Source organism: Microtus oregoni, unplaced genomic scaffold (genome assembly GCF_018167655.1).
Source record: "Microtus oregoni isolate MIOR12 unplaced genomic scaffold, Mior012 000001F_ref0000356, whole genome shotgun sequence".
Taxonomy (NCBI): Eukaryota; Metazoa; Chordata; class Mammalia; order Rodentia; family Cricetidae; genus Microtus; species Microtus oregoni.
Genome location: NW_024543060.1, coordinates 17,947,356 through 17,970,512, shown reverse-complemented (window position 1 = coordinate 17,970,512; position 23,157 = coordinate 17,947,356). Strand labels below are relative to the sequence as shown.

The window sequence follows — 23,157 nt, the reverse complement described above, 5'->3', positions numbered from 1 at the left end:
CTAACTAAAGGGACAACTCTTCTTCTAGTTACACACTCTCTCTAAAACACCCAGGTGAGTTGTAAATAAAATTTCTTTTGTTTTGAAAATAATAAAAATGATTGAGAGATTAAATGACTTCTTAGTGACCTCATATCACAGTCAGCCAAGATTTGAAGACAACTATTATGCAGATCTTGGCATTCAGTTTTGAATAATGCACAAGAGATAAACATCATCAGCTTGAGAACAGTTGTTCATTATAAGCGCAAGTTTACATGCCTGTAAGTACACGTCATGCAACATTGCATGAGCTATTTATGCTAATAAGAAAGAAAGTTAGGTGCCTGTAAAGCCATGTAGGTAGCATTATAAGGTGGTAGAGACATTGGCCAATTACAGAGGAATGCTTGGTGTAATATATGCTCATATTTAAATTATTTTAAATCATTGTATTGAGCAAAGAAAATATGTACATCTATTGGCCTGTGTGTGAATGATTTATTATCTCTGCTCTTAGGAAACTAGCAATGAGGTCCCTTTTCCACCTCAGACACCTGATACACTGGGTGGCCTGTGTCCAAATGATAAGGACTCACATGTAATTTGGGAACTTACTAAGAATCCAATATTACAGAGGCAATGCCACACCGCACAGTTTAGCACAGTACAGTAAACTGGTTGCATAATTTAGGCAAAGTATGAAACTGGTTTCAACTCAATAGCTAGATCTTCAGTGTCTCAGTCCTCGTCTGTAACACAGGATGGCATTCCCTGTCTTACGGGATTTTCACCAGCCTACACTGCTTGGGAATCTATCTGGCATGCTGTTAGTGCTACGTAAGCGACTGCCCTGGTGATAATTATTGGACTCCAGTGACACAAGAGTGAGGTCATTTCTAGATTCGTGTGCTGGAAAACTGCAAAGCTTTTCGACTTTGATTCACTTATGTGACTCTGCCCCATGAGAGCTTTGATTTGTCTAATGAACTAAAAATGAGAACTTGGAGTGAGCGCCTTATGAAAGTCCAGGTGGGTCATTTCCTCTGGGGAAATACCACGAGCACAGTGATATCTACCAATCATAGTATCTTACCCTTTTGATTGAGCACATCTTATTTCATTTAGAGGTGGGTGGTGGAAAATTCCTCCTATCCTATAAGATGTATGATTCCCGGTTTCCCCTTCCAGCCAGTGTGTGGTAGAGAGGCGTGCTGGCGGGTAGCGGTGAGAAGCGGAGGGTGCAGAGCTGTGTCTGGCCTGACCTGCTTCCTGCTGGAGGTCCTCCTTGAGGACTGTGACCTGAGCATAACGCTTCCCAGTCCCTTTGGCTCCTTCCTCCCTTTCACACACTCTCAGAGGTAGTATGAGGTGGCCAGAGCAGGTCACGCAGCCCCTCAGGAGAGGTGGCTGGGAGGGAGAAAGAGTTCTTTTCTCCACTCCACAGAACTTTAAATTCATTTTATTTAAATGAAAAATGCTTGCAGCTGAACTTGGACTTGCATCAACCGGTCCATAAGACACAGGGGAAGAAAGCACTGATGATGGAAAAGAAGCAGATGGTCTGATGGCTCAGGGCCTGGCCGTCAGCACACCTCTCTACCACACACTGGCTGGAAGTTTCATGGAGAGAAGTCTGGAGGGCATGAGTGACAGGCAGAAAAAGACAAGCTGAAGTGTGGAAGCCTTGATCAGCTGAAAGAAACAAGGCCTGGGAAGCAGACAGGACGTTACGTCTGAACAGGCACTGGAGCTAGTAGACGCACATTTAATAACAAATGAAACTTCCATTCTGCGTAGGCACTGCTGGGAAGCCGACATCTGGCCAGCTCATTCCACAATGCATTCCATATGGATTAAATATTGTTGGCTTGACACTAACTTCCAGATCAAAGGACACTCCTAAAAATAGCCTTTCTTTAAAGCTGATGCTCGATGAATAAACAGAGCAGGCAAGAAGTCCCGGGCTTACTTGATAGCATATTGTCTTAGCACAAAACCCCATTTCCTGCCAAGGCCTTCAAGGCCAAGAGGCACAGAGCATCCTAAGAGAAGGTGATGGACTGAGCTGTGCCAGTGCTTCTCCTGGCTGAGATAAGCCAGACCGTGCGCAGTCTGGCCCCGTTCCTGGGCTCCGGCAGATGTGTCTGCTGCAGCTCCCGGGCGGGAAGAGGAAGACGGCGACTTGGGAACAATGGTCTAGGAGAGCAGCCAAAAGGGAAGGACTGGCACCTGGCCATCGTGCAGAGCACAGGACCTTATCTCAAGCCGTGTCCCCTCCCTCCACACACTCCCTGCTCAGCTGTGGACAAGCGCCATTTCTTCCCCAGGTTGGTCAGTCAAGAACTCGCTGTCGATTCCTGACACGATTTCAAAGGCAAGGAATTGAAAGAAGGGATCAATGTTTCAAGTCTATGCTCTTTAGCCTAACCATTCTGCTCCATGCTCTAAATTCGTAACTAATTTAATGTCTCACATGACCCCGTGAGGCAGATAACGTTCCTCCCTCCTCCTTTACTGATGAAGAGACTATGAGGTGGGGGGACACAGTTTTAGGTCAAAGCGTGGCAGAGTCTGTGGGGTGCCAATGCCAGGCTTTCTGCATGTCTTGATGCCATGCAGAGACAGAGGGAGAGGGGCTGAGCAGGGCAGCCAGTGCCAGCTCAGGTTAGAAAGCTGAGCTGACAGACGCAAGAAAATTTGGGATGACTCAGAACACAATTCTACCAACCTGTTCCACCAGCCCAGGTGTTGCCGCCCACATGGGGCATGTTGTCTGGGTCCTCCTTGCCATGTTTAGGGTCGCTCACGTCTTCATTACTGTCTCTTTCGATTGTTATCTGAGAAGGAAGAGTTGGAACATGGTCACTGTCCTGTGAACGCCGGGAAGTGCAGAACTGATTGAGCTGGTTCCTGAGGAGTGCAGACCCTCAGCTCATGGCAGGCTGGGTCCGGAAAAATCTTCATCATCACATTCAACATCAATTTGGTTGGCAAGCAAAAAAAAAATTTTTTTTTTAAAGAAGCTCTTTAAAAAGAAGAAGAAAGGAGCAGGGGCTGAACTCTTTTAAGCTTTAGTGTTCTGGCACAGAGGATGCTCTGAGAACTATGCAAAACGGGGGTCCATGGAAACAGGAAAATGGTTCTTACCATTTCCCAGGGGGCTAAAAGGCCCAGCTTCTCACTGATCCAGCCGATCAACCCATTTAATTTTCAAAGGCTTGAGAGATGTCATTTTATTTAAAAAAATATACAAAACAAATCAAAAAATACATATCATCATCATGTAATAGATTTAGGTTCCACATACCCACATATACTAAACAATGCTTATTTGTTTTTAGATCCACTGAAACATTTTCATATTGTGTAGTTTTCCTGATTAATCTATATTTTCAGACCATATTTATGATTCTTGGGATTCAAATATCTATGACTGGTTGTCTCCATTCGATTTTCATTCCACAATCCTGCCAAAGAAACCACTATCAGGCCTGTCCAGTCTCTGTCCTAGAGACATTTCTCCTGCTGCACCCCTACAACATAGGGAACTTGGGGAGGAAAGGCTTCACTTCCAGTCTCCTCCATCACTGAAGAAGTCTCAGGCAAGAACTCACAGCAAGCATCTGGACACATGAACTGAAGCCTAGGCCATGGAAGATGCTGCTTACTGGTTTGCTGCTCCATGACTTGCTCAGCCTGCTTTCTTATACCATCCAGGACCTCGGGGTGGCGCTACCCCAACATACACAAGCACGCACAGACCTACCGGAAGAACTGTTTTGGACACTTGTCTTCACTTCAGATTGTGTGTGTACTTTCTGGTCTTTTATGTTTGTTTTTTAAATAAAGAACTTTGAAAGAGGTAAGAAAACCAGTTCCTATGTGATAAGTGGCTTTAGTTTGGTCAAACATTAGTTCTCTCCTATAGACACTGCATACAATCCAGCCAGTCTGCTAAGAGGACTGACATTTGAGAATGAGTTTTATAAAGATGACGAAGCAGAAGAGACTCCTCTGATAGCCATCCTAAGTGTCCTTGGGGGTACCTGGGGAGGCTATGGCGGCAGAAAGCTGGCTAACTGGGCAGAAAGGCACAGCATGTTCTCCACCACCCCCAAGTTTTATCAGGCCATCTGCAGGGAAATGCCTCTGCTCACACTGCCCACAAGCAGGCCCCATACCAGTCCCAGCTGAGACATTTCAAAATAGACTAATTCTCGACAAAACCAACCATCGACCAAGCCCTGATTTATTTCACAGAAACACATACCGTGAAATTCCGGGAATACTGAATTAGAAGCACGGCATCTGGGGACTTTGTCTGGGTTCGAACCATCTGATAAGTGCCAGCAGACTCATTCACGGGGATATGTTTTGTAGGTGCAGCAAGGCAGCCGTGGGCAGACAGAGGCACTGGCTGTTCAGAAAGCAGGCACGCCCCTGCCTTCTTACATGGACGTGCTTGCTGCAGCCGTGGGCAGACAGAGGCACTGGCTGTTCAGAAAGCAGGCACGCCCCTGCCTTCTTACATGGACGTGCTGGGTGCAGCCAGAATGCATTTACCCTGAGAACTGGGTCCGTCTACCGAGAGCTCACGAGTAAAATGGACAGCGCTGGATCCATGCGAGGGGATGAACAGTTTCCCCAAGGCAGAAAGCAGTCCCTCATAGTTTCCGGCTAACTTGACACATGTGCTAACCCCTGACATATTTCTCACAGCAGATGTGTTTCCTTCCTATTAGGGAAGTGTGATATAACCTTAGGAGCCATTATCCTCCTACAGATGGGTTAAATGGAAGAAAACATGGATCTTGTAAAACTGCAACTCTAAAATGTTCCAGAGTGGAGTAATGAGAAGCCAGTCCCGAGAAGGGACATGACTCACCAAAGACCTATAATTCTGGGCAAGGTCCATATATTTCAAGTTCCTCCCTGAGTTCATGACTAAAAAAACAAAACAAAAAATGAAAATACCAAACCAAAACTCAGTAAGATGGTATAAACAGCCAGATCACGGCTCTTCAAGGAATGACGGGACCCACAGTTGATTGCTGCGTTCTGGATGGGGACTAGGTGTGGCCTGGCAGACACCTCTAGTCCCCACACAACACTCATCCCCTCTTTCTTCCTCTGACAGAAGCCAGATGAATTATGGGTGGTGGAATTAAATACAGCCTTTCCGTTTGGCCTTCAACTGGTCTAGAGATGGGACCTGAGATGTCAGAGAAAGTGTCAGGAGGCCACTGGGAAAGTTTCCTCCCAGGAGAATGGAGGGTGGAGAGGGAAACTTCCCCTACATGGCATGCGTTACCTCACTAACCCTCAGCACACATGCGTGCACACAGAAACGCACACATGTACACACACACTTCTTGCCATCAGACCCATGAGTGAGGACATGGTGAAGGGCTGTAGGCTCTGCCTAAGGACCATGTGACAACGGAGGGCCAGAACTGGGCGGAGAGGGCCACACCTACCATTATTTAGCTGCCAAGCCAGTTACTTAGCTCTGATCTTCTACATGAGCAAACAAGAGTCCTTCTAATTGAAGCCACTTTATGTTGGGTTTTCTGCTACTTGAAATCAATTATATGCAACAAGTTGACTCTCATATTAAGGAGAAGTGGGAGACAGTAGCGAGGATGAGAAGAAAGGCCTTGAATTTCCTGACCTAAGAATTTCTATGCTAGGTCAGTGGTAGAGTACTTGCTGGGCATTCACGGGGCCCTAGCTAGGTTCAGTCCACACACTGCTGCCCAGAAACAAAACAATCCATAATGAAATCAGCACAGCAATCCTATGTATTTTCCCAATGATTAACGACAACCGAACGCATCCGTACATTGATTTCTGGGCATGTTTGTAGTGCATCTACTGCTCACTGGGATCCAGGGGTGCGTGAAGACACTACACAAGACACTGTATCAAGGGGACCAGGGCACTGCCCGATAACACAGGCTGTGATGAGGGGCAGCACATCTTCCTGAAGCACAGCAATGTCATTCTCACCCGAAGGTCACAATGGTCTCTCACGGATCTCAACAGGATGAAAACCACAGTAACACGTCCCTAGGAGTGTGGTCTTTCATATGGCGCTGCTGGCTTAGAATAAAGAATTGGCCATTGTCAGTTTTTATAAATCACCTGCTCCTTCTCCAATGACAACACAGGACAAAAATGCCTTTGTCTTGTCAGTATCGTCTCTGCGCCCCAACTTCCACCTCTAGTCCTTGTCTCATTTGGGGTTACATCCATTTTCACACGAACACTTATCTCTCTGCCCTGCTACAAAGTAGACTCTCACGATTTGATCACTAGTCACCATGACTTTTCCGCAGCGGCAGCACGCACCGCTGGTGCCCAGCCTCCCAACAGACCCACGATGGCACTGGCACAGCAATGCCATTTATTCCAGTTGCCGATGCTTTTCCAGCACCACAAGGCTTCTGTACTTTAAGTGCCGTTATTGATAACTGATAATTATGATCCCCCCACACCCACTTTTGATATAAGGCCCTGGAACCAAAAATCAAGCAGGGATGAGGGTGGGGATGGGGTACGGGTGCAGGAGGCTGACAAGCTTGCCTGTGACATTATTGGTGAGAAGTGAGGCTGGTCGCTCTTCTGTCCTGCAGAGCCCTGTCTGCTGGTGTGAAAGAATTCTGCTCTTTTCCTGTAGAACTGATTGAATGATCCAACTAGCACTTTCCTCCTGACTCTGGGCTGGACTCCTTTGTTCACACCCCCAAGCCCACCCCACCTTCTTCCTCTGCTAAGTACCCCTAGAGGCTTTTGCACATTTTCTTTTGGTACCCAAGTGATGTGCTTGGTATGTATTTTAAATTGTCTGAAATTACAGCCCTAAACTCCCTTCCTCTATCTAGATGTTTTGGAATACACCCTATGTTATTTCAGGGTCTCAGTTTATAGAGTCTTTGGAAAAGAACGTTCTCCCTGGCCCTCTTCATCAGGACTCATTTCCAGGCACCACAAATATCCAACCAAATGAGATATTTTACAGATCTCACACACCTGAACTCAAAGAGGGAAGAGGTATCACCGTGCTTATGTTTCCTCAGGTTTCACGCTGGCCTTGCACATCACTGGAAACTAACGAACAAGCACCAGAGCTTTTCAGAGACAGAATTGTAAGAGTTAACTTCCTACATGTAATTTCAAATCAGGCTCTGTGAGCCATGATGGTCCTGGTCCAGTGCTGTGCGCCAGTCCATAACCAGCACACAGCAGGGCTGCTGGCCAGCGGATCATCTAACAGGCTGGAAACACTCCTGCCTGTTGGTTCTCAGCGGTCCTTAGACTCAGGGCCTGTGCATCCCCAGCTTGCCTCCCATCCCTCTGGCCCAACTTTCCTTGGGCTCTGGAAAGGCTTCCAGCCAGAGCCTGTGAGTCCATGGAGACGGTCTCTCCATCTCCCCATTCACTGCCAAGCCCGAACAAACTATCTGAATGGCTGTCAAGAATAAGACAGGGTTGCAAAAACACACTGTCCAAAGCCACTTCTCACTTTACTGAGTACCTTGCTTGCTCTTTTTCTAAATTCAAATGGGAATAACAGATGGAGAAGATTCTTAGACAATCTGGAAATAGAAAAATGATGGCATCAAGGTGATTTTTTTTTGTGGGCCTTAAAAATAAACTTTTGAGGGAAACCAAATGTTTTCATCATTGAGTGCAGGTGGGTGCCAAAACCAAGCACTGATACCTCACAAATAATTGGCACAGTTAGTTTACTGGCACGGAAATGCTTCCTTGCTCCCGCCACCCCACAGGATGGTAGTCAGTATTCTAAACATCCATGCAAACAACATGCCAGTTCAATTCTGAGACAGGAGGGGCAGGGCGAACCGCCGGGTCTTTATATACTCCACCATTTCTATTTTTGTCTGATTTTAAGAGCAAATGTTGACTTTCCACACTGTTGACCTCCAAGTCAGGGGAAAGGGTGGTCATGCAAGGCCACCTCGAAAAGGCTGTGTCGATGTTTCTGTTCTGCAGTACGTGACATGGCCCTGACAGTAGACACTTAGTGCCTTGCATTGCTATTGAAGCTAAGTGGTGTCCTGTGGCATTTCCTGGCCAGGTGACTTCCAATTATGATCAGGTTTTGTGCTTTCCCCAGAACAGACGGCAAAGGGAAGAGCTGTGCCGACTCCCCAGAGAGGCAGTGTGTGGTGAGGAACCCGGGACAGCCAGAAAAGAGAAGTGTGAGGGAAAAGCCATTCTTACCACTACAACTAAAGGCAGTTTTGATATGACCCAGTGTCTAGAAGTTCTTGGAAACATCCACAGCTACGTGCAAAAGCATTTAGCAAGGGGAATTCTTCTTTTCTGAAAAGAGGGACACTAAGCAAACCAGAACATTGCAGAGTCCCTGCGGGGAGGTATTTCTAATGACAAACTTGATATCAACTTTCTGTTTTCTTTGTTTCAACTGAAGCCAATGCTCTGGTGGTAGTCACCCTTTCTTCTAGGAACATCATGATGGTTCTCCATCTTGGGCTGTAAACACATTTACAAAAGCCCTGCCTACTCTGCTTGTCCCCGATTTCCCCCAAATTTCCCCGAGGTACCCGAAGTTCTTATAAAACCATGCAGCAACACCCAAAGATAACAATCTTCCTCCTTCCCACAGGCTCAGCATGGAGGCGCGCAGTCCTTCACAGCCACAGTGGGTCAGAACGACCATCAGGATATAACAGCACAACAGCATGAAGAGCAACGACAGGATAAGCCGTCTGCACAGCTCAGGGGTGGAGAGCATTTGCAGTGTGGTGCTAAGCACTCGTGGGCTGAGGGAGTCTTCCACACTGGCTCAAAGCAGCACCCAGGACATGTGCAAAATACAGATTAAATAACTGTAACCTACACCTTTATTTCAGCATACTTACACATGCGTTTAGCATATATATCCACACACATTCTTGTGTGTGTCTGTATGTGTACATAAAGAACAGGGGTCACAGCCTTAGGTGCTATCTACCTTGTTTTTTGGAACAGGGCCTCCCACTTGGCCTCACTGGACCTCAGTGACCAGGCTGGAGTGTTTTGTATTCGCTAGTCTCTGCCTCCCTAGTGCTGGGATTATAAATACATGCCACCACCCCTGTCCTTTTGACACGGGCTCTGAGAATCAAACTCGGGTCTTCCCCACACACAGCAAGCACTTTACCAACTGGGCGACCCCCCCCCCCCCCGCCTGTCTTGTACACTTTCTTCTTCTTGTTTGTAAAGACAGGGTTTCTCTAAGTAACAGCTCTGGCTGTCCTGGAACTCACTCTGTAGACCAGGCTGGACTCGAATTTAGAGATCCACCTGCCTCTGCCTCCTAAGTTCTGGGATTAAAGGCATGCACTAAGTAGGATTTATTTATTTTATATCTGTGAGTATTCTGCCTTCATGCAAGCATGCATGAAGCATTTATATGCCTGTGCCTGCAGAGAAAGTGGAGTTGTGGATGGTTATGAAGCCAGGTCCTCTGTATGAGTAGCAAGTGCTCCTAACTGCTGAGTCGTCACCCCACCTCAAACATATACATTCTTAAAGGGAACTATTTGTTGTTAGAATAGCACCACCATGTGTCAGTGCTATAGGACATGAGGGGACACAGGACTTGGTTTTTACACTTGCATGGATTCTGGGTGAGTATTCAGAAGCCAGGGTTGGCTCGTGCTCTGCCCGGCAGCAACACAAGTGCTCAGTCCTCTGCAGCTCCGACAAGGACGGTGGGACAGGCACCGTCAGCGGGGCCACGCCAAAGCTACAGAATGGCTGCAACGTGGGGACTTTTTAGGAGGAAAGAGTATTACTAGACTCAGTGAAATAGACTTTAATTTTTGTTTGGAGGCCCTTTGGCATGTGAAGACATTTCAGAACTTCAAATATCAGCAAGCAAAGCTATCCGGTTCAATTTGGAGCACTGTTAATGAGCTACACATCTGTGGCAATGAGCTACCCAGTGAACAAAAACAATCAGTGCAATGGCCACGGCTAACCAAGGGCTCATTTCAACAAGCAGGCGAGTGGGCTATCCTTTCTTTCTCTCTGCTCCAAAGTGTCTTCAAAAGTGTGAGTCTATCCACTTCCCACTTAACCCCCAAACTGCCTCTTTTTCCTAAGAAGATTGGTCCTTCTGCCCTGCTCTGCCTTTGTGTGACTGTCCTCCTCCTTCACCACGTTCACTTGGTTCCTTCTGTGCCACCTGGCCTTGGAAGGTTCTGTGCTTCAGGCAGCACAGCCTTTGAGAAACGACAGTGGGTAGGTCTGGGCCAAGGGTTCCATGGCATAGTTCATGCGGAAGGCACAGAATGCTGGGCCAGGGTTATGGGGCTGAGTGGGACAGCAAATCTTCCCTCTTCTGTACCCTTACAGAGTCTGTCTTGTCCTGTAATTCTGTTCCAAAAAATTTCTTATTTCATAAATATGCGTGTTTATTTGCATATATGAAAGTATTTCACGTGTACAAACTGTGCAATTCCTTTTTTTTTGTTTGTTTGCTTTTTTTCCTTCAATACAGGGTTTCTCTATGTAACTCTGACTGTCCTGGAACTTGCTCTGTAGACCAGCCTGGCCTCAAACTCAGAAATCCACCTGTCTCTGCCTCCTGTGTGCTGGGATTAAAGGCGTGTGCCACTACCACCACCCAGCCTGCCCTTAATTCTTTATGACACTTAGGGATATCATTATGTCTGGCTCCTATGGACACCATGGTACTCTAGGAGCTACATTTCTATCAGTGCTGTGTTGCCCCATGAAGCAACTTAACAGGAACATGCCCTATCCCCCACTCCTGTCTTATTTTGACATGATGTACAGCCGTTTTCCTGGGTGAGACAGAATTACGGTAGGTGTTTGTGAGCACAGATGCGAAATGACGAAAGTGGCTGAGAGTCCTCACGGTGCTGAAAGAGAAAAGACGCTAAAGGTGAAACCTGAGCTTCAGCCTCTCATGGCTCCTAGCTTGCTGTGTGACACCGGAAGTCACTTTCCCTTTCTGGGCCTTGGTGCTCTCATTTTCCAAACTGAAACTCAGACCATGTCTTTTCTAGCTGAGACTGTTCACATGGGCCCCCACCTACACCTGCTTCAGTTATAGTTCACAGGTCCTCGGGGTCAAACTGAATCAAACAAATGTGAGTTCACAGAACCGGTAGGATTGTTACTTAAACATGCAGCTCTCCTCCAGACTGGCTCACTCAGGCTTACAGCCCCCCCCCCCCCCCCCCGCTCCCTCCAGTGGCAGCTTGATGTCCTGGCAAACAGAGTTTACTAGGAGCTAGAAAGCTGACCTTTAATATTACTTCTGGCACTAATTGGAGAACTAGTTTTGGCCAAAGTTCTTATCTTAGTTGGCGTGGATAGTGAGGAGGCTGGCTGCCAGCACGTAAGTCAGGGGGCAGCTCCCCTGAGCGTGCTTGTGTCCCATGGTTATTACAGTAGGGATCATGTACACGGATGAGGGTAGCCTCAACTTCAGTACAGTTACCAGGGACTGTGCGAATCCCACAGAGCTCCGGAGAGGGAGGTAAAAGCCAAATGACGAACTGCCATGAATGAAGTCAGAAGAGGATGCTATAAGGTGGCTAGGGGAGGTGGGATCACGGATAAGCTGGAGGTCTGGGACAAGAAAGAATTCAATGACAGCAGACAGGCACTTTCTCCTGAGTTCTGCAACATGACGGGTTCCACAGACTTCACTTTTAAAATGCATTACTTAGTTATCTTAGATAAAGTTTCATGTGCTTCTGTCTTCCTTGCCACTGAACCACATGGCTGTGTTCCAGGATGCCTAGAACCACAGATGATAAAACCTATCCGCATCACACATAACCAGGATAAAGTTGAAAATTAGATACAATAAAAGATGGGCATATGACCAACAATAAAGAGAACAGCTGTAACAACAGGCTGCAAGCAAGCTGCCAGCACCATTACTCTTACACTTTAGTAACGTAAGAGTTCCCTGAACACATCGCGGTCACACTGCAACAGGAAGACTAAGTGACCCTATTGCAGGGAGCACAGACTCATGTTCTTGGTGAGACACAGTGGGACAGTGCAAGACTTCACGATGCTACCCACGGCAGAGCCAAAACTTAAAACTTAGGAAGCATTTACGCCTAGAACTTTTATTAGACATTTTCGGATCACGGAATGTTCCAGGAAATGAGGCCATGGATAAAGATTCAAGGCAACACTGCAATTTACACTAAGGATTGGTGGTGAGTCAGACTCTCAGCAAGGATGCTAAGGATGGAAAGCCATGTGAGACCTGATCTGTGTTTCGTGGAGTGCTGAGCCAGGAGCAGGAGGGCCCTGTATGTAATAACCAGTGCGGAGCCTGGGGAAGAGTGGCTGGCTGGGGCCGTCAAAATCTACAGGGGTAGGTGGATCAATCGGCAAGAGGTTGGGACTGCAAGAGGCATACGGAAGGCGATTTTGGATGAAGAGTGTCAGAAGGCAGCAATTCAGGCAGAAGGAGCAGAGGGTGCCGAGCTGAAAATGAGCTTGAAATTGACTGTCCACGAGAGCCCTCTGCCTGCCTTCTAACAGACCGCCATGGCAGCCAGTACAATCTACCTGCACACTAGAAACTGCACACACTCCTCATGAGGAGGAGAGGCCCCATCCTAATGCCCACCCTGCTGAGACAAACATCCCAACCCAACCGTTGCATACAAACGCAGTTTGTATAATTTAGCCACAATAACTTCAAAGTTATAGAGAAGCATCTACATGCCAGCAGCCTAGCAACCAGATGACCCCAAGTTCTGCGCTGTTTTGCTACCCACAAGCTATGAAAGCTTGCACAACATTTAATCTCACCCTTTAGCCATTGCACATCACTTGAAAATTAGTCTGCACTAATTGCACAAAATAAAGGGTTTGCTTGACATTTTCATGCATGCGTATAATATAATTTGGCCATGGATACTCCCACGCCCAGCTTACTCATCTGATAAGGAAAATGAAGGCATGTTCCCTTCTGGAGTTGTTGTGGGTGTTTGGATAAAACACCACTGTGTTGTGACTCCAGAGGAAGGACAGGAGGAACTGTTTGGATTCGACTTCCGAGTCTAGAGTGAAGAGGCTGCTCTCGGACACAATCCTTTACACTGTTTCCAGAATGAACCTTTTCCTACCTATATGAGAGGAGACTATGTGTAAAGTACCATCCAAAAGTAAGGTACACCAACAACATGAAATAGAGAACACTCGCTTGATTTTTTTTTTTTTTAGTGCCTATTTTTGTAAAGTCCTACAATTCCCATGACTTTATTTGTGCGTGGATTTTCTAACCACCTGAAACCACGGAAGTGAGTTACCTGGGAAGACGGTAGGAGGGTGGCTGGGTGAGGAATGCACCCTGAAGGACCCCAGAAAGAAGTGAGAAGACAGGCTAAGGGGATGGGGGCTGAGGTTCTTGTCGAGCTGGCAAGGATGAGCAACAGCACAGAGCACAGAATTTGGCACAGCGCAGGGGCAGCAGAAGACACATTAAAAGACCCACTGAATTTAGCACTTGCAGGGAGGAGGGGATGAAGTCAGTGGGGCAGGCAAGTGAATGAAGGTCTGGAAGTAGAGCCAGTTCAAGCAGATGAGGATTTATTTTTGTTTTGTATGTAGGAGTATTTGCCTGCATGTGTGCCTAGTGTCCACAGAGGCCATGAGAGGGCATTGGATCCCCTGGAACTGAAGTTACAGATGGTTGTGAGCTGCCATGTGAGTGCTGGGAATTGAACCTGGGTCTTCTGGGAAAACAGGCAGTGCTTTTAACCACTGAGCTATCTCCCTAGCCTCACTAGTAAGCACTGGTACCCAGCCCTGCAGATAATGATTTTACGAGACTTTGCAGAGAACAGGCTAGGAACTGGAGTTAGGGTACGGGGAGCCTGTTCTGTGGGGTTCTGTAAACTCGGAGCATAGCTACATGCTGCCAGAGGATCCCACAGAAGAGAGGGGGAAGGTACTGGAAAGGAGCCACAGGGTAGTGGGGTGCCTGTGAAGTGGAGGGGGTCAGGGGAAAGCCAGACAGGAGGCCGAGGTGCTCCTTTCTGGTAACTTCTTTGTTCTGTGGGAAACGCAGAACTAGAAAACTGTCTAAGAATGAGTGTGTTTGGGGGGGGGGGGGAGGTTCAGTTCTTAAGAACATGAAGACTTCACAGAGCTCCTTACAGAGACTGGGCTTCAAAGACATGTTCAGTCTCAGAATTTCTGAAAGTCTACCTATGTTCCTTTCAATGGAGGTTTTCTAGAGCATGGCTGTGTTTAGAGGTAACTGAAGACAGTCTGCTGGGTCAGGAAGGAGATCAGGGGAGATGAGAGCAACAGAGTCGACATGAATTCCAAGAACGGGAGGTAAGGAGAGCCCCTAGGTGAGTGGCCTTCCCAAAGGTGGACCTGGCTTCCCCCAGAAGCACAAGCTTTTGCTCCTCTGTACTCTTCCCAGCACCCTGTTCTCATTGCCCATCAACCCAGGGACGTTCTGTCCATTGCTGTGTCCCTGCCTGGTGTGTTCAGGGGTAGGAGTGATGCCCACAGCCGAGCTGAGCAGTGTGGCCTCTCTTGGAATACACAACCTTTGGAATGGGTGTTTAAAGGGCACAGGGAGCGCTGTCCTGTTTATGCAAACTGGCTTTTCTGATCCGGAGGAAGACTGGCACACAGCAGGGTATCTACTTGAGAACAGAGACGACTGGGCAGGTCATGCTCTGAAGTGCTGTGCTCTTTATGAGGAGTGTGCGCACAGCATTCTGTTTTAGGGAGCCCAGCACAGAAAATTCATGGAAACGGAAAACACCCTTCCCTGCATTCCTATTCTCAGATAACAAAAGACAGATAATTATCTAAAGCATTTCTCAATCTGAACAAAATGGAAGAGTGACCTTTTTGTCTGTGCCAATCAGTGCAGTGTTGTCAGCGGCAGCTGGCCAGTGGGCAGGCCCAGGGAATGCTCAGGGAAGCCTGCTGTAGCTCCCCAGCCGGTCACAAGTGCCATAAACACAGAGACTGTTTAACAGGCAGCCAGACCTGCAGGGCTCATAGTCACCCCTAGGGAGTGATAAACGTCCCCGCGGGTACACTCACGTAAACTGAGACACAGTGAAATTCTGTTGAAAGATACTCCCTGTGCTCAATAAACCCGAAGGTTTCAAGCCTGAAGGATGATGGTTAGCCTAAGCAGGAAAATAAATCAATCTGGCAAGAAAAAACAATCATTTGGAGTGCTGGTAGATTAACCTAAACGTACAGGGTATTGAATTCAGTGATTGAAAAATCACATGCTTGCTGGTTGAAAATCCCACTTCTACCTTTATGCCATTACAAAATGCACTTTTGGGGTAGGAGAGGGTAACGGGGATGTGTGAATATCGTCTAAGTATATTATATGCATGTTTGAAAATGTCAATAAAATCCATTATTTTGCGTAACTAATATTACCATTAAATAATAACAACACATAGTTAATACTATGACTAAAAACCATGAGAAGCATGTATTGCTGCCTTGGCTACTTAATGCTGGACCTGGCGCTTCTGTCTGATGTGTTTCACAGTGTGAAGCTCTGTTTGTCTTCTAAAAACGAGAAATGAAAACTTACGGAACTTCTGGGAAGTGACATTTTGAGTTTGTTGAATCAAAATACCCAAAGAACTGTTTAATTTTACTTAAGAAGCTAAAACCATCAAAGAGGACAACGGAGTCTGGACCAGAGGAAGAAGCTGGGGACATCTTTGAGCAGCCCAGCCCACCCTGTCCCCAGAGGCTGCTTTCCTTCCCCATGTCCTTGTTTTGTTCCTCCACCACAGGCAGGGAGGTCTTGCTCTTTAAGTACCTGCCTGCACAGGGCATTGGTAGGGCGCAGTGTTGTGGTCTGTGGGCAGTGGGCAGAAAACAGGGCTGGGGCGTTCTCTGGGAGGAAACATGTTCAGTGAACTGCTGAAGGAAGAGTAGTTAACATACACAGACACACAGAGAGACAGACAGACAGACACACCCCACATGTGTGTATGTACCTGCAGAGGCCAGGAGAGGGCATTACATCCTTTGAGCTGGAACTACAGGGTACAGGTGGTCATGAGCCACTTGACGCGGTACTGGGAACTGAACTCAGGGCCCCGGAAGAGAAGCAAGCACTGTTAACAATTGAGCCATCTCTACAACCCCCTGCAAATGTTAAGATACAATGAACAAAACGTAACTAAAATATTAATTCTATAAAGATAATTAAGTCCAAAGCAAAAGCAATTAGGGATTCCCTTTTTTTTTTTAAACTTATGTCTCACATAAACCATTTTCAAATATCTTTAGAAACGTGATGTCTGTGGCACCGCTTCAGGCCAAACACTAAGTCTGGAATTAGCTGGAGTTGGCTGGAATTCTGACCTTCCTTACATGTCCTAGCTCAGACTTCGGACAGAGTTACTGTAATGTCTGCTCACTGGAGCGGGGCCAGCACTCCTGTGTGACCATTCTAGCCTATGTCCCCGCCCCTGGGCTGGGGCAGTCCCAGTTAGCACTGGTATTCTCAGTATAATAAGATAATTATTATTGTGATCAAACCATTTTATTTAGAGACTTAGAGGCGAGGAAGGGCTGAGGAGGTCAATGTGATGGGATATCCTATGCAGGGCAGAACTCCCTGTCCGTATCACTAAAAAGTCCAGTTAAATGATTATAAAGACACTGCCGTCAGCCTAAACAGAACTGCATGCTAAATCTATCATGGCTGGACACATACACACAGCTCCGTTCTTGGACGAGGGGACTGTAGTATTGAATTAAACCTTGTTTCTCGGCAACCATCAACATGGGCAACACTCTTACTGTTAGAAGTGAGAGACTAAGAGTTAGATGGACTCCTGGTAGGCGGACAGACAGAGAGGAGCCAAGGCTAGGTAATAAAAGTGGTGAACTTCCAAGATAGCCACTTTCTTCCTCATCCTCCTGACTTGAGATGAAAATCTAGCAGCTTATAACAAGGCCTGGTAGGCTTCTGTCTCCCACCAGCAGGCCCCATGGATGGACTGGCTCAACAAGGTCATGGCTGGATCGGGACACATTACACACAGTTGTGGGTCCAGCAGCCATCCTTCCAACTAAAGCAGGGGATGAAAACTGCAGAGTTTAACCCCCCCGCCTTCTGGACTTTTCGGCTGAGCCCTCCCTCTTGCAGAGGACCTTCTTTCTGTGTGTCTGCTGCATGCGTGCATTCCCTCATCCCCAGTAAACACCCTTCTTCAGCTACTGATTGTGTATGCTGCTGCTGACCATGCTCGAGATTTCTCCACAGCTATGTTACACTTGAGAGTTTTTCCTGCCTTTTCTTTCTCTAACTGGCAGAGAAAATGAACCTGATCAAAACCCCTAGACTGTATCAAAAGCATATGTGTTTACTTAGAAAATATGTTTATTCCAAACCTACATCAACAATTTCTTGAATGGGAATTCTTTAGAATTTAAAAAAAACAAACAAACTCTTGAATGTGTGTGCATGTGCAGGCAGGAGTGTATTGTGGGGGACAGAGGTCAGTGCTGGCTGGGGGACTTCTGGAGTTAACCCCTCCCCTCTGCTTTTGCTTCTATGAAACAGGGTCTCATTATGTAACTTTGTCTGGCTTGGAACTTGTTATGTAGATCACACTGGCCTTGACTGAGATATCTGCTTCCTGAGTGTTGGGATTAAAGGTGTGTATCACCATGCCTAACTTTTTGAGGCAGGGTCTCTCACTGAACCTGGAGCTCACTGATTTGGCTTGGCTGGCTACCTAGCAGCTCCCAAGATCCACCCATCCTTTTGCTTCTCTCTGTCAGACAAAGGTGACCTGGCCAGCTATGGCCACTCAGCCTCACAGTGACGCTCAGCTTCCATTAATCCTTAGTGCCCCCATCATCTTCTGTACAACTTTTGTCTTCCCTGACCTCTTGCCTTTTCTCTTGGGAAAAAGTCACTGGCCTCACGTTCTTCTTCTAGCAAATGGACCTACACTTTGGTTCCCAGTTTCATCCTTTTTGTGGACTGATGCTAAACCTGTCTAACTTGGTCTCCCAGCTACTGTGGGGCACCAGGCTCCAAACTGCATTTTGCTTGCGTTCTCAATAGTGAGAAAAGATAGCAGAGGCGTCTCATCTTTGAATAGCTGGTTCCTTGTGCAATGTCTGATACCAAACAGATTTCCAGCAGATGGTCATTAAGTGAATGGCTAATGACTGAGCACCGAAGCTCCTCCTTCTCATCAGCTGGAGCTGCACTTCCTTCCAAGTACCACTTATAGCCTATCTCTGATCACTTGTTAGTAGGAAGGGGGTAGGGGCTGAAGTTCACACAGTGCAAGATGATCATGCTTGTAGAAGCACCTAAAGGAAGCTGGGGGCTGGGGAGACGGCTTGGTAAATAGGGTGCTTGATGTGTAATCATGAGGACCAGAGTTCACATCCGGCACCCATGTAAAAGCTGGGAAGTATAGTGGCTGCCTGTAGTTCCAGTATGTGGGAGGTGGAGACAGAGGATCCCTGGGATAAGTGACAAATTGGTGGGTTGTAGGTGCGACTGAGAGACCTTGCCTCAATATATAAGGTAGAGAAAGAACAAGCAGACACCCAATATCAATGTCTGGCCTCTCTATATAAGTATATACACATAAGGCCATACCCATGAGAACATGTTTACAGAAATGCATGCTCACAACATACACAAACACATAGCAGCATTTCCATTTTCCTTCTAGCTGGTTTGTTCGAAAGGACTGTGTTGGTAATCATTTTTTCACTTAAAATCCTTTTTCTAATTTCACACAGTGCTCACGTGTGCTGAAAGAGGCTCTAGGGGCTGGCACCCCCATAGGACGTAGTGTAAGTAAATTTTTAGCAAATGGAAGCCTAGATCATCTAGAAATGAATAAAGCTACAATACCTTTCTTCTTCCTGCAGGCGAGACTTAACATCTTTCTTCTGTGAATCTACATACCGAGCCTTCATCAAAACTTGATGGCTATGTGAGATGCATTACATTAAAACAAGTCCCCAAGAAAGGTATAAACCTTGGGAGAATCTTAAAGAGATTTCCCTCTAACCTGTTTGGGAAACCTACCCATGCTGCTGCACCTAAGAAAACACAGAAGGAAGGGAGTAGCTTGCCTGTGCACATGTATCTTTCTAGAGTCAACAATGTATATATTTTGTCCAGTTCTAACAGATGTATTACTGGTATTCAAAAATACTTTTTTTTTTTCGAGACAGGGTTTCTCTGTAGCTTTGGTGCCTGTCCTGGAACTAGCTCTTGTAGACCAGGCTGGCCTCAAACTCACAGAGATCTGCCTGCCTCTGCCTCCCGAGTGTTGGGATTAAAGGCGTGCGCCACCAGCGCCCAGCTTCAAAAATACCAAAAGCTACGGAGAAACCCTGTCTCGAAAAAAAAAAACAAAAAAAAACTTTCTAACATGGTTAAGAGCATAGACATGACAACCTGTTTTCCTGGATTTAAACTTTGGCTTTTAATACAAAACCAGGCAAGGTACCACATCTACAAGAATGATGAAGGCACCCTTCTCACAGGGTCACTGGGGGACTAAAGGCAATTACATGGAATCACTAGGAATCACCTGGTCACACCAAGGGCTACCTGGGTTATCCACGGTTATCCTATTGTTTCCGGGAGTGAAAGGTATGGCACCGTGTAGATCTCTTTTTAGTAGAGATATGTTAGGTATGTATCCTGCTAATATTAGTACTGGGAGACATAATTCAGGATTTTAATCAAGAATGGTTTGTGAAATTTGGGTTGTATAAAGTTCTGCACGCTGTCTAGATCTTGACCCTCGTGACCTCAGTTGGGGAGTTCAGTGTTGCTGTGAAGACGGCAGTGGGCCCCTTTTGTGCCTCTGCAGCTGAAACAAGAGCTCCCTTACTTTAGAAGTCCTGAATACATGTTTGTTCTCTGAGACAAAGACATGGTATGAAGGGAACTAGAAACATTTCCATTGGGGAACAGTCCACATGACTGCTCCAGGCAAGACTTGGAGAAAAAGATACCTTAGGAAAACAAGAAGAAATATGGCCAAGTGCTGAGGAGAAGGCAGGTCTTTTTGGTCTACAAATTCCAAACTCAAGTTCACACTTGAATCTCTTCGACTTGTTTGCTTGTCAACTTAAAAATATTCTAAGTCAGATAATATCACATGCAAAATTCCCATTTATTGATGTACTTCTTGGTATATAAATATACATCTAAAAGAAAGAAAACATGTTTCCCAAAATGTAAAGGAAAGAATATACCGTTTTCCTCCTCGTGATAGCTTTTAGGAGAAGTTTCTTGCTGCTCACCTGTAGAGCTGGAATAAGAACAGTCTGGCTGCTGAGGAGCACACAGTCCTTTGTCAGCTCATTCAGCCCAGACGGCCTGCTGCTGAGCGCTGGCCACTGGCCGGGGCTGTGCACAGCACAACTCCCCAGTCTGCAGTCTAGACACCTTATATAGATCACTGCTAACATGCACAATTCCCCATAGTGAGCACTGTTATTTCCATTTCCTAGGGCAGAGAAGAACACAGCACTGGTTCTCAACCTTCCTAATGACACAACTCTCTAATATGGTTCCCCTGCTGTGAGACCCCAACTCTCAAAGTAATTCTGTTGCTACTTCATAACTGTAATTTTGCTACTGTTATGAATCGTAATGTAAAAATCTGATGTGCAGCACTAAAGGGGTTGTGACCCACAGGCTGAGAATCACCAGCTTACTACACAAATTGTCAACGCCAAGCCCAGTTCTTGCCACTCCGAAAGCCGGGTTCAGCAGATCCATTAGACTGCGTTACACTGGCTTTTAATAGTGGCTATGTCCTTGTAAGTCCCAGAATTCAATGTTTTCTAAAGCGTACTATGGTAGGAAAAGCAAGAAATGTGTAAAAGATGCGTTAATGTCTTTCCTTTTAACTTATGTGTCAGATTTACAGGAATCCATGGACATCAGGCCCACTGTACCCTCTAGAAGCTGTTTATGTGAGGACCTGACTTTGCAAACTCCATTTTAAAGAAGGGGCTTCATCTTAAGCCATATAATGAGCTGGGAGGTGAGCGATCTCAGCTCCAGAAATGTGCTGCCATAGCAGGAATTTGAACAGATACCCTAAAAATGGCCAATTAAGATAGGGAGCAGGGCCATAAAGTTTACCGAGGTCCTGTAAAGATCCTGTCCTTGAAGATACCTTGTCAGTTATTAATGACTCGTCGTTAGGCCCCCAAATTGACCAATGGAAATATTCCTAACACTACCTTATCCTATGTACTCCTCACCCAATTCCCAAATGGCAGGACATGAACTCCCCTGATTACGATGTTTCCCCTTTAAAAGTTCTACTCTCCCAGGGCCCCCACCACACTTTCTGCACTTACTATGGTGGGGTGTTTAAAGGTGTTGGTCCAAACTTAAGTTTGAATATTATTAAAAATCCTCATGTAATTTGCACTGGAAATCCAGCTCCGTGAATTCATTTGGGGACCAGAAACTTGGACATAACATTTACATACAGGCTGAACCAGCTGTCTATCAGACAGTCAACGTGCAGGCCCTGTAGACCCAATGCCTACCTGTGGTTCGGCTCTGACAAGGGGATTTCTTTGTCAGAGGACACTGGGTATATTATATAGTCCTGGGAGGTGGCATTTTCTCAGATGTAAATGGATCACAAGGGTGTTATAAGGAGGAACCATGCTGGCATGGAAAGATCTCTTACTTCTCATGCCTAGGCTTTCTAACAATGGCAACAAGCCACACTGTGCTTCTCAGTTACAGAGGAAGGCAGTCCCATAGAAATACCTCAGAGCAGATGGGGCAGCAACTGATACTCTGCTCTTGATAAAACCTGGGACCTAAATGCAGATGAGATGCTTTAATGATACTGAAAAAAATGTAAACCAGCTTTTGGGTAGCTGAAGAAGGGCTTGAATAATGACCTCTAACCCACAGGCGACCCATCTCTACAGACTCAGGAAGACTAAAAGAACATAAACTTCTTTAAGTATAGATCTACAAACAATAAAAGTTTCTTAAATACCTCTGAGTATGGTCATTTAAAAGGCCCTCTTTTTGAAAGAAACTTTTTTAGAAATCCAAAAATTATTATTTGCAACTGGCCCTGAACTTACTTCAGACATTCCTTTAATAGATGTTTAGTTTGGGAATTGTGCTGGCACCGGGCATGCGGCGATGAACAAATTGGCACTTGGGTAATAAACAAGTATTAATCAAAGACCTCAGGTTCAGCTGACTGAAGCCTGAGCTGCTTATGAAGCCTGGAGAAGATGCTGACTGCTGTCTTGGAGATCTGCGTAGTTAGCAGCCATGGGCTCTCCTCAGCAGGACAGGAAAAGGCCTTGTACCCCCGCACAGCACCCCCTGTGCAGCCCCGGGTTTCCTGATCCTGATTGTTAACTAATTAGGGTGATAAAAACAGAGTCCCTTTTTATAGCCTTGGAACGAACACAATCTAAAGAATTTCTGGAAGCTTGAGTTTATGATATTTATCTGATTCAGGTTTTATAAATATTTCTTTTTTAATTTTATTTTTTTCTATCAACAACTAAGCTTTTCTTTTCTCGTGGACAGTAATGGTGTTTCTGAAATAGCTCTTCCCTTGACATTACTGGGGAGGGGGGCATTATTTCCCCAGAAAAGTAAACAAGGGAATAAAAACAAGGCGACTCAAAGGATGAGGAAGTCTGCTTTTCTAGAGAACAAAGGATTCTTTCCCAGCATGTCAGAGACTTAAGTGTGGACTTTCCTGGATGTAAACTTGCTGTTCAAATGGCAGAAGGAATTTCATCTAGGACTATAAAAGGTCTCAAACAATAGTTCTTGCTTGAAGCTACATTTAGCACACGGTAAAACAACCTTTTCCTCAAGTACCCTACCCACAGACCTGCAAAGTTTAACCATCCCAGGAGTTGCACAATTCTAATTACTTCCAGGGCAGCCTTCACAGCCTGGAGCTGAGTGAGCTAAAGGGAGTGGTCAGAATGATGGACAGCCTTCACGAATAAGGGATGCTTAGAGACAGTTTAAAACAGCAGCCTGATGCTTTTCACTCATCGTAGGTTAGGGCCCAGAGAGCAGATGGCAACACTGTTGCGATCACAGCCAGCAACACTGTTACGATC

At 46.1% G+C, this 23,157-nt stretch overlaps 1 protein-coding gene across 2 annotated transcripts in view; it reads right to left on the bottom strand.

Moving 5' to 3' along the window:
* Positions 1–23,157, bottom strand: part of Vwa8 (von Willebrand factor A domain containing 8) — a 322,040-nt gene that overhangs the window by 36,245 nt on the left and 262,638 nt on the right. For both annotated transcript variants that reach the window (XM_041665254.1, XM_041665244.1), the window contains exon 38: positions 2,711–2,819. In XM_041665254.1, the coding sequence (XP_041521188.1) occupies positions 2,711–2,819 (109 nt within the window). The remainder of the gene's footprint in view (positions 1–2,710; positions 2,820–23,157) is intronic.